The 13,114-nt window shown below is 41.0% G+C and overlaps 1 protein-coding gene across 1 annotated transcript in view; it reads right to left on the bottom strand.

Annotated features, from left to right (window-relative positions):
- The window catches only part of CHAT (choline O-acetyltransferase), a 34,086-nt gene that overhangs the window by 10,297 nt on the left and 10,675 nt on the right, over positions 1 to 13,114 (bottom strand). The window contains exons 8-14 of the mRNA XM_033515700.1: positions 12,528 to 12,708; positions 11,352 to 11,529; positions 6,795 to 6,964; positions 4,754 to 4,854; positions 4,435 to 4,563; positions 3,072 to 3,194; positions 1,500 to 1,641 (exon numbers count right to left, since the gene is read on the bottom strand). Of these exons, the coding sequence (XP_033371591.1) occupies positions 1,500 to 1,641; positions 3,072 to 3,194; positions 4,435 to 4,563; positions 4,754 to 4,854; positions 6,795 to 6,964; positions 11,352 to 11,529; positions 12,528 to 12,708 (1,024 nt within the window). The remainder of the gene's footprint in view (positions 1 to 1,499; positions 1,642 to 3,071; positions 3,195 to 4,434; positions 4,564 to 4,753; positions 4,855 to 6,794; positions 6,965 to 11,351; positions 11,530 to 12,527; positions 12,709 to 13,114) is intronic.

Raw genomic sequence — 13,114 nt, forward strand, 5'->3', positions numbered from 1 at the left:
AGGAAGGAAGGAAGGAAGGAAGGAAGGAAGGAAGGAAGGAAGGAAGGAAGGAAGGAAGGAAGGAAGGAAGGAAGGAGCTAGAAAGATCTATTGAAACAACATGGTAGGAGCACTCTGCCAGGAGAACAGTCAGCATGCCACAGCATGGGCTGGGACTGGGCTGAGTGCCCAGGTGTGCAGAGGAAAGTGCACAGAAAACAGGAACTTCTAATGAAATGTGATTGAGAGCCATCTTGTCAGACAGGAGACTGAGAGCAAATAAAAGCAGCGTCTTCTTGCTGACTGTGTGGTGGTCACTGTTATGTGCAGTAGTATGGTCATTACCTGCCGTGAATTACCCACCCAGCACAGGGAGTTACTTCGGGTTTTTTGAGTCATTTTGAGCTTTATTCATTAGGAGCTAAATTCTGGCCATAATAACCTTAAGGAGATTGAAGAAGCAATGGATGAAGAGAGGACTTATTTGGGTAAATTTTCATAATCCTCTGGGATGTTAGATCTTGGTTTATAATATTTCATTAATTTACACCTAATCTACAGCCCAGCAATGCTTCTAGCAATGTTATGCTAAATTCTAAAGAACAGCCATGTGGGCTGTTGCCACTGGAACGGGTTTACTGTGAAAAATAAACTCTATTGTGGCAGCATTTTGCATCTAAACAGCCACCTGGAAATTCCCTCTACAGCAGTGCAGTGCAGTGGGTGGAAGTGGCGCAGAGGCATTGAGGGAGGCTCTCCAGGGATGGTGGGCAGGACAGTGCATGGGGCTGTTTGTGCAGCTCTGCTCTCAGCTCTACCTCTCTGCATCCCCATCTACTCTGTGCAGCGCTTGTGCTTCTGGAAAACAGATGGTGGTGTCTCAGAGAAAGGCAATTTTAATTTCTCTTTTAGCAGTATGGTATCAGGACAGTTTGGAGAGTCACTTGATTAGCTTGATGAAGCTTTTCATCATTAAGGATCAGCTCCTTTGAGAATCTTATAAGACTTAGTCTATTTGGTAGAAACACCTCTTTAAAACAAAAAAGATCAGCTAGAACATATCCACATATCCAGAAATGAAAGCATGTGAATTACATCACATATTGCAGGCTGCAGCAGAACTAACCACTGCAGGAGACCTGCCAGGCAATTCCCCTGGTGTGGCAGTTTAATGATCCTGAACTTTGCATGCTCAGCCTCGGTCTCTCCAGGGAGATGAATTTGGACCTGATGATAGAATATTCGTAAGACAGTACTAAATCTAAAATTAGATATTCTGTTCCTTATAATGGCACATTTAGGCACCTCCGAATCTTTTGGATGCTTAAATAAAAATAAGGGGATATTTATATTTAGCTTAATGGTTGGTCTATACAAAAAGCAAAATCCTGTAATGCTTGCTGCCCTGCCCTATGCTTTTATGTTCAGTTAAGAGTTAAAAAGTGAGGGACTTGGGACCATGAATGCATTATTTTCTTAGTGTTTAGGCAAAGAAGACAGAGGGAGCCAGCCCAACATACCGACACAGCTGTCTTGTCACCTGCCATTGCTTTGACAAAAGCTAATGCTTCAGAGGTAGCAGACCTAATGTTCTCAACCCGGCCCTCATCAAATCGGCGCAGGGAAGCACTTTCATAGGTTGGGACAAGCTTCCCGTGACACCTGAGAGAGTGAAGGAAGAGAAACAAAGAATGGTTATTTTCAAAGAGTCATAAAGACTAAGAGAAATATAGGCTTGGTACATTTTACTGTTACAGCCACACTTTTATTTCTTGCACCGTATTCATCTTAGTGTTGATAGAATTGTGTAAGAAACTTAAAAAAGATGGATGCTCATTCCTTTCTAATATGAAGAGCTGCATACAGCTGTATATGTTATGCACTGCCAGTAAAAAATGACTTGTTGTGTAAAAACAAAGCTAGTAAAACAAAAATTTACTGAAAGATCTCAAGGAATGTTTTATTTGTACTGCATCATAAAATAATTCTGTAATAAATCATTTACTTATGGGCTTGAAATATGTTTTATTTAAAGCAAGAGAAAGTGCACTGGGTGCATGAATGAGAAGAAGAAAACTGAAAGGGGAGTAGGGTGTTATTTGTGAGCTGGAATGAAAACCCTCATAGAAATTACAACAGATTATGAAGACTGTTGTTTAATTTGGGTCCATGTACAGGTACTACTCCTTGCTTCAGGAGACAGACTGTGTCTTTCAGTTGAAGCAGGTCATCTCAGAACACAACTGTTCCCTAAGGTTTTTATTGCAAACAAAGGATTTATATCATGGCTGGGATCCAGATGAAAATCTTCAGCTAGGTCATTGTTGAAGTTTTATTAATGGAATATGCAAAATGGATGTTCAACAGATGTTAAAGGAGTACATGAAATGTGTTATGCATCTCTGGTCTTGACCAGGTAAAGATCACTCTGGGATTTTACGTGATAAAGAATTATTTGTGTAATAGGCTGTTCTGCAGGAAACCATGCAACCTTCTCTACCCTGGAGTTCTGGCAACGTAGAAAGGAGATTTTAACTTTGATAAGACCATGGAAATTAGGCAATCTTATCAAATCTTGGGATGCCTGTGAAGAAGGGAACAGCAGTGGTTACTGTTCTGTGTAGGAGCTCTAGTCTGATGTGCTGTGGTGGATGCTTTTCAGCCTGTGGAGACGTGTGTGTGGTTACTGCTGTGCCTCCTCCCAAGCTACCCACGAGGCAAGGCAGGGGTGTTCCTGCCCCAGGGACTTGGGCTCCCCAGCTGCTGCTGCTGCAGACATCCCTGCCATAATCCCTCACCTCCTCTATGCCAAACACAGGGACAGCTGTCGGGAGGGTACTGGCAGGGAACGGCATGTGTGGGACACAGGGATGGGAAGGCAGAGAAAATAGAGGGAAAAGGGAGAGAAGAAAAGGAGTATTCTCTCCCAGAACCAGGTATGAGTTTCTGTCTTGTCTGCTCTACAGTCATTAGGCAAGATCACTCATTTCCATGCAGGAGGCATTTGTTTGAAAGTTGAGATAAAAATGAACCCTCTGTTTAAAACCCCACTACTTTGTGTACCTTGTTCCCATGAATTGAACTAACTTTACCTGTAGAATGCCAGCTGAAGTGCTACTTGAATGTAGGCATCTGGGCTAATCTTTTGCTTCTTAATAAATTCCTTTCCATAGTGCTCAAACCTGAAGGCAATAAAATCCAGATTTTCCACTGCCCTGGAAAACAAGCAGAAGGAAGTTACTGTAGGGGTAGTTGTAAGAATCTCACAGAATTTTTAGTTGGGAAAGAACTCTTAGATCATCAAGTCCAAACATTAACCTACCCTACCTTTTTCACCACTAAACCATATTCTGTCTCATTTATGTGTGCAAATAAGCCCAGAGGTCTTTTCCTGCCAGCTCCCTCTTGGAGGTAAGTGGCCTCCTGCTCTCCTGCTCTGCAAACAGCCCTGGCCTTTGGTAACTTATTCCTAGTCAGTAACTTTTATTCATACAGATTCTACACCAGGCTTGTTATTTGCACCCTTAACTCTGCCACTCAAGTCTGTTTGTTTAAGACACCTCTTTTTAAAAAAAACAAAAAACCCAGCCTTCCCCCAGCCTTAGTGTTTCCACTCCTGAAGCCTAAGCAAGGGTCTCTTTTGCTCTTGACAAATTTCGGAGAGATTTACTGGTGAGACAATTGAGTGCATTTAGGACCCAATGATGAAGGACTTAAACTCCTTGCAAGATTCAATTTGGAGAACTACTACCTTTATTTAAAAACACAAAGGAGTTATTCTGCATCCTGGATGTTCTCACTCTTATGTAGCTTTCAAGCCACTTTGAGGTCTTATCTAATGCAACCACACTGGAAATGCTTACAGCTGATCATGTAGACAATGTGTTAATTCTCTACAAAGAAATCATAGGCCTGAATGTTGAGAAAAAATTCTTATTGCTGCCCCCACCCTCAAAGATCATGCAAATCTCTGACAGCCTGGAAACAGAGTCAGAAAAACTAGACTTTGTAGCAGCAATATGAATGTAAACAAATTACATTCTTAAATTCAAATAGTTTTTCAAAGAAGTTGTGTTCTACTGTTCTCTGTATGTACCCCTCTTGCCCTGGTTTCAGATTGAGCCAGCTCAAATCCATAAAAGACATCCACAAAAACAGAGGACCTGCATTGTTTGCATCCTGTGCAAATATGGGTGAAGCTGTTTTTCCAGTGGTTTTTAGAGTTCCTGATATTTACAAGGAAGGACAACAATTCAGGAATGCAATTCTTGAATACAGACAAGTAGCTCCAGCCCATAAGGGTCCTGTTATGCAGAGAGATGCTAGGTATGTGCAGCTTGGGAAGAAGAGGAGGAGCAGGAAGACAGGAGGCCCCCCCAGGAGGGAGCCCATGCAATGTGTTGGGTAGTTCCCAGCTTGCAGTCACGGCTGAGAAAAATGAGGCATCTGTTCTACCTTTGGAGTTTTTCTGCTGCTGATGTCAAATATGTCTGAATATTAGGGGAACACTTCCATCTTAGTCTCCGTGGAGCAGGAAGCTCACTCACTGAATCAGCTCGGACTAATTTCTTGGAACTTTCTTTCCTGTTGGCATGTGAGACAGAAGTCATTAAGGTCAAAGGAATAATCCATTTATTAAAGCTTTTAGCAGTTATTTATTGCTTTTCAACAGTTCTATGTATCTTAGTGCCCCTGTGCATCAGGGGAAATTTTCCCCTGGCAGAGGCTTCCCAGGTGCTGGGATGGGTATAAAATGTGCAGAAAGGGAACTCACGTGTGCCTGAGCAGGTATTCAGTGCACTGCACCATCACGATGCCATCGAAAGGGGAGTGTTCGCACACGGCCCCACAGAGTCCATCTCTTCCTACCACAAACTAAACAAGGAGAAGAACAGGTGCAACATAAACAGGGAATAAATTGTGTTCTGGGTAAGTTACCCATGGTGGAAACCTGACAAAGGTGTTATGTTAAACATGTGTTTATGTTAAAACCACTCTGTGTTTTTCCCATTGCTCTTATCAGGAACTTCCCTGCCCTATGGATCAGTGGGCGACTTACAGATTTACTGCAGGAGACTTGCTTGTCCTGTGAAAGGTGTTGCACTGAATCCCTTTCATGATGCTATTTGGGACTGAATCCTGTGAGAATGTGAATTTTAGCAATTCCCAGTGGAATCTGAAAATTTCTTCATCATCTGCTTTATGGTAAAGAAAACCCATTCAGACAGACAGGCCAGGGTTCTCCTTCCGCTTTCGAGGACAATAAAACATCTGTGTCTGGGAAATTCATAGGATCCCATTTTATTACAAAGCACATCCTTATTTTATAGCTTTCTCAAAGCTTATTTTGAATATTTTATTTTTAGATACTTTCTTTATTTAATTTCCCTCTTATTTGTCTTCATTCTTAATTTCATTGTGTACACATAACACTGCTGGTGACAACCTGCTGCACTCCAGTTCTGTGATACACTCATGCAATTTGTAGCTTCTGCAGTTCATTCAAAAGCAGATGTCTAGGCCAATACTGCATAATACTGAAAATACTTTTTCTTGGCTTTTCCCTACACTTATTTTGAAGTGCATTTGGCTGGACTTCACCCACTTAGCTCTCTTTTGCACGCTTGTATCACACACACCCTGCTTTCCATGAGCATAGAGCAGGCATGATGCAAAAAGTTCACCTGGAGATTTTCTGAAGCCTTATTTCAAAGGTGAGGAAGAATATGGAGAGAAAGAACAAATTCTACTGTGAGAATGACTTCCTACATATTCTGTGTTTGCATAAAAGGAAATTGGATCTTATTTCCCTAAGAATTTCTCTTCACCTTTGAACTACTTAGGTCTGAATACACCTGGACAGATTAAGCTCTCTCACACTATGCAATTTTATTTGCTTTCTGCTGCCTTATTATAATAGACAAAAATAAAATGTTGCTTGTTCTCACATGCTTGAAATATCTCAACACTTGACCCTGCAAATAACAGAGTTCTAACTGTTCTAAAGACAAATGGTTTGTTTTTCAAAAGAGTCTGCTAATAATGCCATTTGCAGTGGCATTAATCAGGATTGATTACTGAAATGTGTTTGTTCTTGGGTAAATTGGTGCAAGTGAAATTATTTTAGGGGTTTCTCTTCTCATGCTGCTGTTCTTGGATATGGCAAGAGCAACAAGAATTAGGCAAGCAATGTATCAGTCAGGGTTTTTTCAATTTCTCACAAGGTGTCAACATTGTTGACAGTTGGAGATTAATACATCACTTCACTCCGGGTCTATTGCAAAGTGTGGAAATAACAGTGCGATGTTTTAAAATATGACAATCAAAATCTGATAGGGAAAAAGGCTGGAGAAGTCAATATTTAAGGAAAGTCTCAACAAGGATGTCATTAAATGAGTAAACAGTCTGTAAAGTGAGGACTTAAACACATGCCAAATTATAAGCAATAGCATTTCTAGGACATCAGGAAAATGTGTAAGAAGAGGAAATAAAAAATTGTGGCCTTTTTTTCATTTTGGGATACTAGACCCATTTCCATTCCATTTGACTCAGTGTAGAAAAATGATTTTTTTTTTTTATATCCAGTGTCTACCTACCCATACATCTGCCCATTTGTGTGATCTCAGGAGCAAAGGGCAGCTTTGGAAAAGCTAGAAGTGTCTGTGCTTCCCCTGCCTTGCAAGGGACGGCCTTGCTCACACCAAAGCTGCCCAGGCAGATGCTGACACCACCTTTCCCTTTCTCCCAGCTGACTCTAAGTGTTCCCCACCACAAGGCAGCGTGCAAGTGATGCCCCAGTGCTGTGAGGTTTTTACCTGCATGGGTTTGTCATACCAGCGATTGGCCCCGTTTTTATGGCAGCCTCCTCCATGCAGCATCTGAAATGCCATGTTTGTGTCGTTGAGCTCCACCCCACTGGGGCTGTCCAGGCACACCAGGCAAATGCAGCGTTCAATCATGTCTAGAGAGTCACGGTTGGTGGAGTCTGGGGATAAAAGAGTGAGATGCTCACATCCTCTTACCTCTGGGGAACCCTCTGCCTTGGAGAGCACCGAACATCTGACCCTGGCTCTGCAATGAGCTGCTGTCTGCAGAGCTTCTCTCAGCTGCTGATCATCTCAGTGCAAGGGAACAACACACCAAGGCATTAATTCCTGTGTTAACTTTTGTAACTCTGTGTATCTCTCACATGATTCGATAATAACCACTTTCTTTTTCTGCCTTTCATTTCCTTGAAGAAATTCTATTACAAAATAGATCTATTTTACTCTTAACAGCACCATTGCTTAGTTATTTTATATATAACTGTTACAGAGGACAGGTGGAAAACAGGAAATTTCAGAGCTCATGCTATTGCTGCAATATTCTGCTCTAGAACAGCAGAGCTTAGAGTGTTTTGTGTTGTTCTACCATGAAAACCCTTTTCAGAGCAAGGAACAGCAGGGTCTACGTTGGTTTTCTTTTTTTGTATTAAAACCCTCTTGTCTTTCCTGTCCCTGATCATGAGGTTATACTGCCTACATCACATGAGGAAACATCTGTGGATGAGGTTTTGAGGCTTAGTTTTTGAACATGGCTTTGCCAAAAACATGGGTTCCCACATTATGCTGATCTCCTTTCACTACTGTACTGCTGAATAGAATGGGCTTTTCTGCATCTTTTCCCTATTCTGACACTCTTTTTATATGGTTGGACTACTTTAGTGCACTAAAAATGCACTACTGGTGGCATTTTTACCTTTTCCTCATTGCTTTCCTCCTTATTTATGGTGTATTTATGAGTTTCTCAGTTTCTTTGTCTAACTCAGAAATATTACAAAGCTTAAGGGTTTGTTTGTATCCAAGAACCAGTTTGAAGCACAGGAAATATTTAATTGTGAGCACTTTTCCTCATTGAAAAGTTAGAAGTGCACAACTTATAACAAGAACTTGTTTAGTTTAATAACATATAACATTATTAATTGCTGTTACATGGTTTTACCAAGATCAAAGGAAAAAGGGCTTTCAAGCATCAACATAAAATTCTTCTTGTTCTTAACAGATCAGCTTTAACCTGCTGGTTTTGCTAGATTTTGGTGTAAATATAAATTTGTTTCTGAATGTTCTCACCAAAAAAATTCAGACTTATCAAGACTTCTTGCAAGTCTAAGCTAAGTTCAATAAATATGTCCTCAATTCAGAAAATTATTTTATCTGAAAGAATGGAAAAATATTTAAAATTAAACAATTCTGATATACAATTGAAATATGGAATGTTTTCTAGGTTTGCAAGTATGTAAAGTAACTTGATTGTCTGAAAGAACAGCATTTTTCATAGTAAGATATAATGCACCTTTCCAGAAGGAGTAACATAGGTTAGTCAGGTGCTAGAAAAAACCCAGACACTTGTTACCATCTAGGTTCATTCTCCAAATGCTATGTAGTGAAAAAGAGACCAAATGTGCAAGAAATCAAAAATGTGTCAAGAGAAGGAGAGACAAGTGATAGGAGTGGCTGAGAAGGAAGTGGGGCAGCTGTGGCTTTGTGCAGGTTATGGTATGGTACTGTGTTTGGTGGCTCCTGCAAGGCAGCATTAGCAGCCAGGGACCCAGGGGACAGAGATGGTCAGCCTGACTTCTTGCAGGCTCTCTGGGGACCTGGTGGAATGCAGAGTGTGTTGTGTCTCCTTGCCAACAGAAGAGTCTTAAGGAAAGCAGCTGGAGCACCTGCCAGCTCCTACAAAGGCTTGAGCCTAGAGATTGTGTTTGATGGGGCGTGCAGAGAGGTTGCTGCCCTGCAAAATGTGAACACCAGCGTCCCTTCAGAGTGTCTTCAAACACATTCAGAAGCTTTATAAGAGAGAAGACACATCCCTGTCCACTTGGTTGTAAAGCTTTTCTAAGTATCTCACCCTTGCAGGGCTGACCATAACTGTGGTACATTTTCTCACTGACGGTCTGGGTCCATCACTGCAAAGGCTGAAAAGATCCTTGTGAATGGAACTTGCCCTGTATACATCAGCTTCTGGTGTTTGCAGACAGGCATCTTTGAGGAAAACCAGCTTGGATAGTGATTTACAAACTGCTCACAGCTTGCTCAGCATTCTGCTTTACGCTGTTTGATAGCTTTATATATATTTCATTGTGGCTGCTACCCACACATCTTTGACAGATACGAAGCCCTTAGTCTGACATATGGCTTCAGGGTATCTGGAGTCTAGGTATTAGATTGAATAAAATTAAGCTGTGCCAGAGACAGAGAAGTAGGGGAAAGATGCCTTTACAGAAAGAAACAGACTTATCCAGAGGGCTGATAAAACACTGAAAAATTATCATGTGAAGCAGGCAATAAATTGCACAAGAACTCATGAACCAGGAATTGGGATTGAAAATATCTGCAGGAGGAGCTAAAACAGAGGAGAGTAAGACCAAGCCTAAAGCCCTGCAAGACATTTCTTCCTTTCTAATGCACAGTTACATTGAATTGGTCAGACAACTGTTGGTTAGTTGGGTTTTTTTAAATTTAGTTTTAGAAAGGAAAATATGAGAGGAGAGTTTTGAATCAAATTTAGACATAGTGTGCATGGGACTGTAGCCAGTCACTTCACACAGAATTCACTTCCTGTACTTAGGAAGAGCGAGCTAGTTCTGCAGCCTGAAGGCAGTTTCAATGCTGAGTGTGTTTATAAATCAGTCACAGCTGGGTTTATTACAATAGCTTGGACATTTTCTCACCTAGAAGAGCTATGCTCTACCTGCAGGTCTGTGCATAAGGAGGATGTAACTCATTCATGGCCTCTGCAAAGCACTGCTCAGGTTTCCTGTCCTGGAGCAATCTCTCTGGCCCTGCCCAGCATGGACCAGCTGTGGAGTGACCCTTTCACCCACACTGCTTTCCAGGTTCTGTCTTCCTCTATTTATTGTTGCAGGAACATTTCACCATCACAGATAAGAAAGAAAAAGGGCTGTTAATGATCATATATCCATGAGTAACAGCAATGCATTTACCTATATAGAAGAGCTGTGCTAACATGAATGGTCTGGGATGGGATTCCTGCTTAGATTAGAGAAGGCTCACATCATGGTATTATGAGGTTTACTAGTGCAGAATCTGTTTTTTCCAGATGCATAACTGAGTTGGTTTGCCTTCTGATTAAAATGAATATTTTGGTAAATGCCAGGCAATCTAAAAACACTATGGAGAGGGATTTGCCAGTTTTTGTTGATTTTTCTTTTTGTTTTTCTTTTTGATTTTTCTGTAAGTAAGACAATTTTTCTGTAAGTTTCAAGGCATTGATTGTTTTACTTAGTATAGCATGAAAAGAAATGATTAGGTGTTCACCTCAATTTTCATTAAAATAAGTTATTTTTTGTCTCCTCCTTTAAAAAGAAATGATGGAAAGAGGGGAAAGCTAAAAGATGAGATTAATGCTATGTAATATTGCTGAATAATAATAATAATGACCCTGTGTGTGTGTGTGTATCTGTACTAAGTTTTTATAAGCACAGATAAACTTGAATAAGAAAAGGGAATCTTCCTTAGAATGATAAACTTACTTTGAGACTATTGGCAATGCTTGTATATTCCAGGGTATTAGCAAAACAGCAATGTTTTCTGTGGCATTGCTGAGCTGGAGATAAAGAGATGAGATAATGTTTTCTTCAGGATGAAGAAGTAAATACTTAAGACATGTATAATGGCAAAAAGAGGGCATTTATATCACTTAGACTCAGGATAAAAATACATAAGGTGTGATGTGATATGATGTGATGTGATAGAGGTCACTAAGCCCACCCTTTATTTTCATCTGTTTCCAAGTTTGACATTTGAGTCCAGAATCTGAGACAGCCAAATTCTGCCCGTCGGAAAAGAGAGAGAGCAGTCCCTGATAATAACTGGTGCCATCTTTCCTAGATTTCTACTTAAGAATTGGTTGAATCAGCCCTGGAACCTTCTCCATTGAATAGAGACATTACACAACTAGATTCAACAGGTGTTTAACTCGCAGATGCTTTTGTTGGATAAGATGAATAATGTCAAATAGTTGCCAAAAGCTAAGAGGATACATCATTCCTATTGGTACAAAATGGATATGAAGAAAGAGACAAATCACAAAATCTGATGTAACGTAATTTATGTGATGAAAAACAAAGAATGGGTGAGAGTTATTACATGGCATAACACAAATATACACAACCAAAGGGTCAGGCCATTTCTGCTGCTCCCCTGGCAACACACATCTTACACGTACTGAGATTCCTACAGCTGGCAAAATTCAGCAGTGGGGTTACACATTCAGTCCTGTGTTTGCTGCATTGTTTGCTCTCAGCAAAGAAAGGCAGTGATGGTGAGGAGGAAGATGATGAAGAGAAAGCTGGGGTTGCTGCTGCTAACCTTTCATAAGGATCATCCTGGCCTCTGCCCACTCTGTTCTTCCGTCTGTTGTCAGCAGGCCAATTGGAGGCAGCATTTCCTCTTCATTCTCTGCCATTTTTGCTATCTTTTGTAACTGAGTGAAAAGGTCTCCCTCACTGAGACGACGGAAATTAATGACAACATCCAAAACAAAAAACTGCAAAGAAATGACAGAAGTCAGAAGATCAGTCAGAGGTGGGTTGAACCCTTTGTGGCCCAACATTTTGCTGTCACCTGGATAGGTGTTGAGATGCTGAAGTCCTGCCTGGAGAGCCAGGCCTGCACGCAAAGGAATACAAAACCACTGGGAAATGGCCCAGGGCTCACCCCTTCTGTGTTTTAACACCAATGTATTGCCAGTTGCCATAGGGGACTTATATTATGTGCTGGACTCAAATAAAATATACGCTATTTGAATAAGCTTAAAAAAACTTGGAGAGATAAAATAAGGCAGTATGTCATTTTCCTGGTATTATTTGTTTAAACATAACCTAGAGAATCTAGAAAAATTTCCTGCACTTCCTGGGAAAGCAGAAAGCACTTCACTGGAACCCACCTCCTCATTCCAAGAGCGCCTGCAGTATGGCTCTGGTACTGCAAATAGCTGGGCTCTAAGGTACCATGTCCAGGAAACAGGCTCTGCTGCTCCCTGGGAATGACTGGTTGGGGCAGATTCACTCTAACACTCCAGTATTTCTGCCTGCACCTCTGCTAACTTCTTCAGGCATAGCTTAGGAGCCCTGCATGGTGTCTATGCCACACATAGGTGTGATGGTGATAGAGCTGCCATGAACTGTGTGCCAATACGTGGCCGTCAAGAGAAGAGAATTTCCAGCAAATGCGCTCTAATAGGATTCTTTTTTCTCTGTGGTTTTATCTCTGTTTATTAAACATTTTTGCTCTAAAGAGAAAGCAAATGAATTCTGCCACATTCCTCCTTTCTGCATCACTGTACTTGGAACATAACGTGGGCCAAGGACAAAAATGCTGCAGAAGCATCTTTTGGAAATATCAAACACAAACGATTGGTAAGAAGTGGGCTCATATGCAGCACGCTAATTGCATTTCTGAACAGAGATTAGATTAGGTTCTTCTGGAGTGAATTTAAGCAAATTAAGAAATATAGTAAGGTATGAAAAAAGAAAATTAATTTACCTGATTGTTACAAGCAACAATGATGTGCTCTGGTTCTGGCATTACATTGCTTTTCTGGGCCACGAGGGTATCTTTGGTATGTCCTGGAAGACGATAGGAAGAAAAGAGTCCATAGTATTGCTTCATACAGAGAGGATGGCCAGACAGCTGTCCACGAGAAAAATCAGCAGGTAAAGCATGGCTGCAGAGAAGGAGAAAAACAGAGCCAGAAGAAAAGAGGGGAGAGAGAAAGGAAAAGAAATCTAATCTGTCCTTTGTTCTGTTACAATTAGATCAGGTATAACACAAATTGAATAATAAAATGAGATTACAGTATAAGGGAAATAGATGAATTCCCATACCAAAGTTAAATACATCATTCCTGGCAGCTTCATGCATATTCAATAAGCAATGCATTATCATCTAGTGGAAATGGAAATAGCAGGTCACAAGCAGCTTTGCAATGTGCAGTGTAGGAAGCCTGCCTAGATGGGACCCGGGAAACTTGGCAGAACAGAAGTCAGAAGAACAGCTGGGAAACACCAGCACCTAGAAGAAAGGTGCTGATGAAATTCCCTGCAAATCACAGCAGCCCTCTATTGTGCTGA

The sequence above is a fragment of the Parus major genome, chromosome 6 (assembly GCF_001522545.3).
Source record: "Parus major isolate Abel chromosome 6, Parus_major1.1, whole genome shotgun sequence".
NCBI classification, from domain to species: domain Eukaryota; kingdom Metazoa; phylum Chordata; class Aves; order Passeriformes; family Paridae; genus Parus; species Parus major.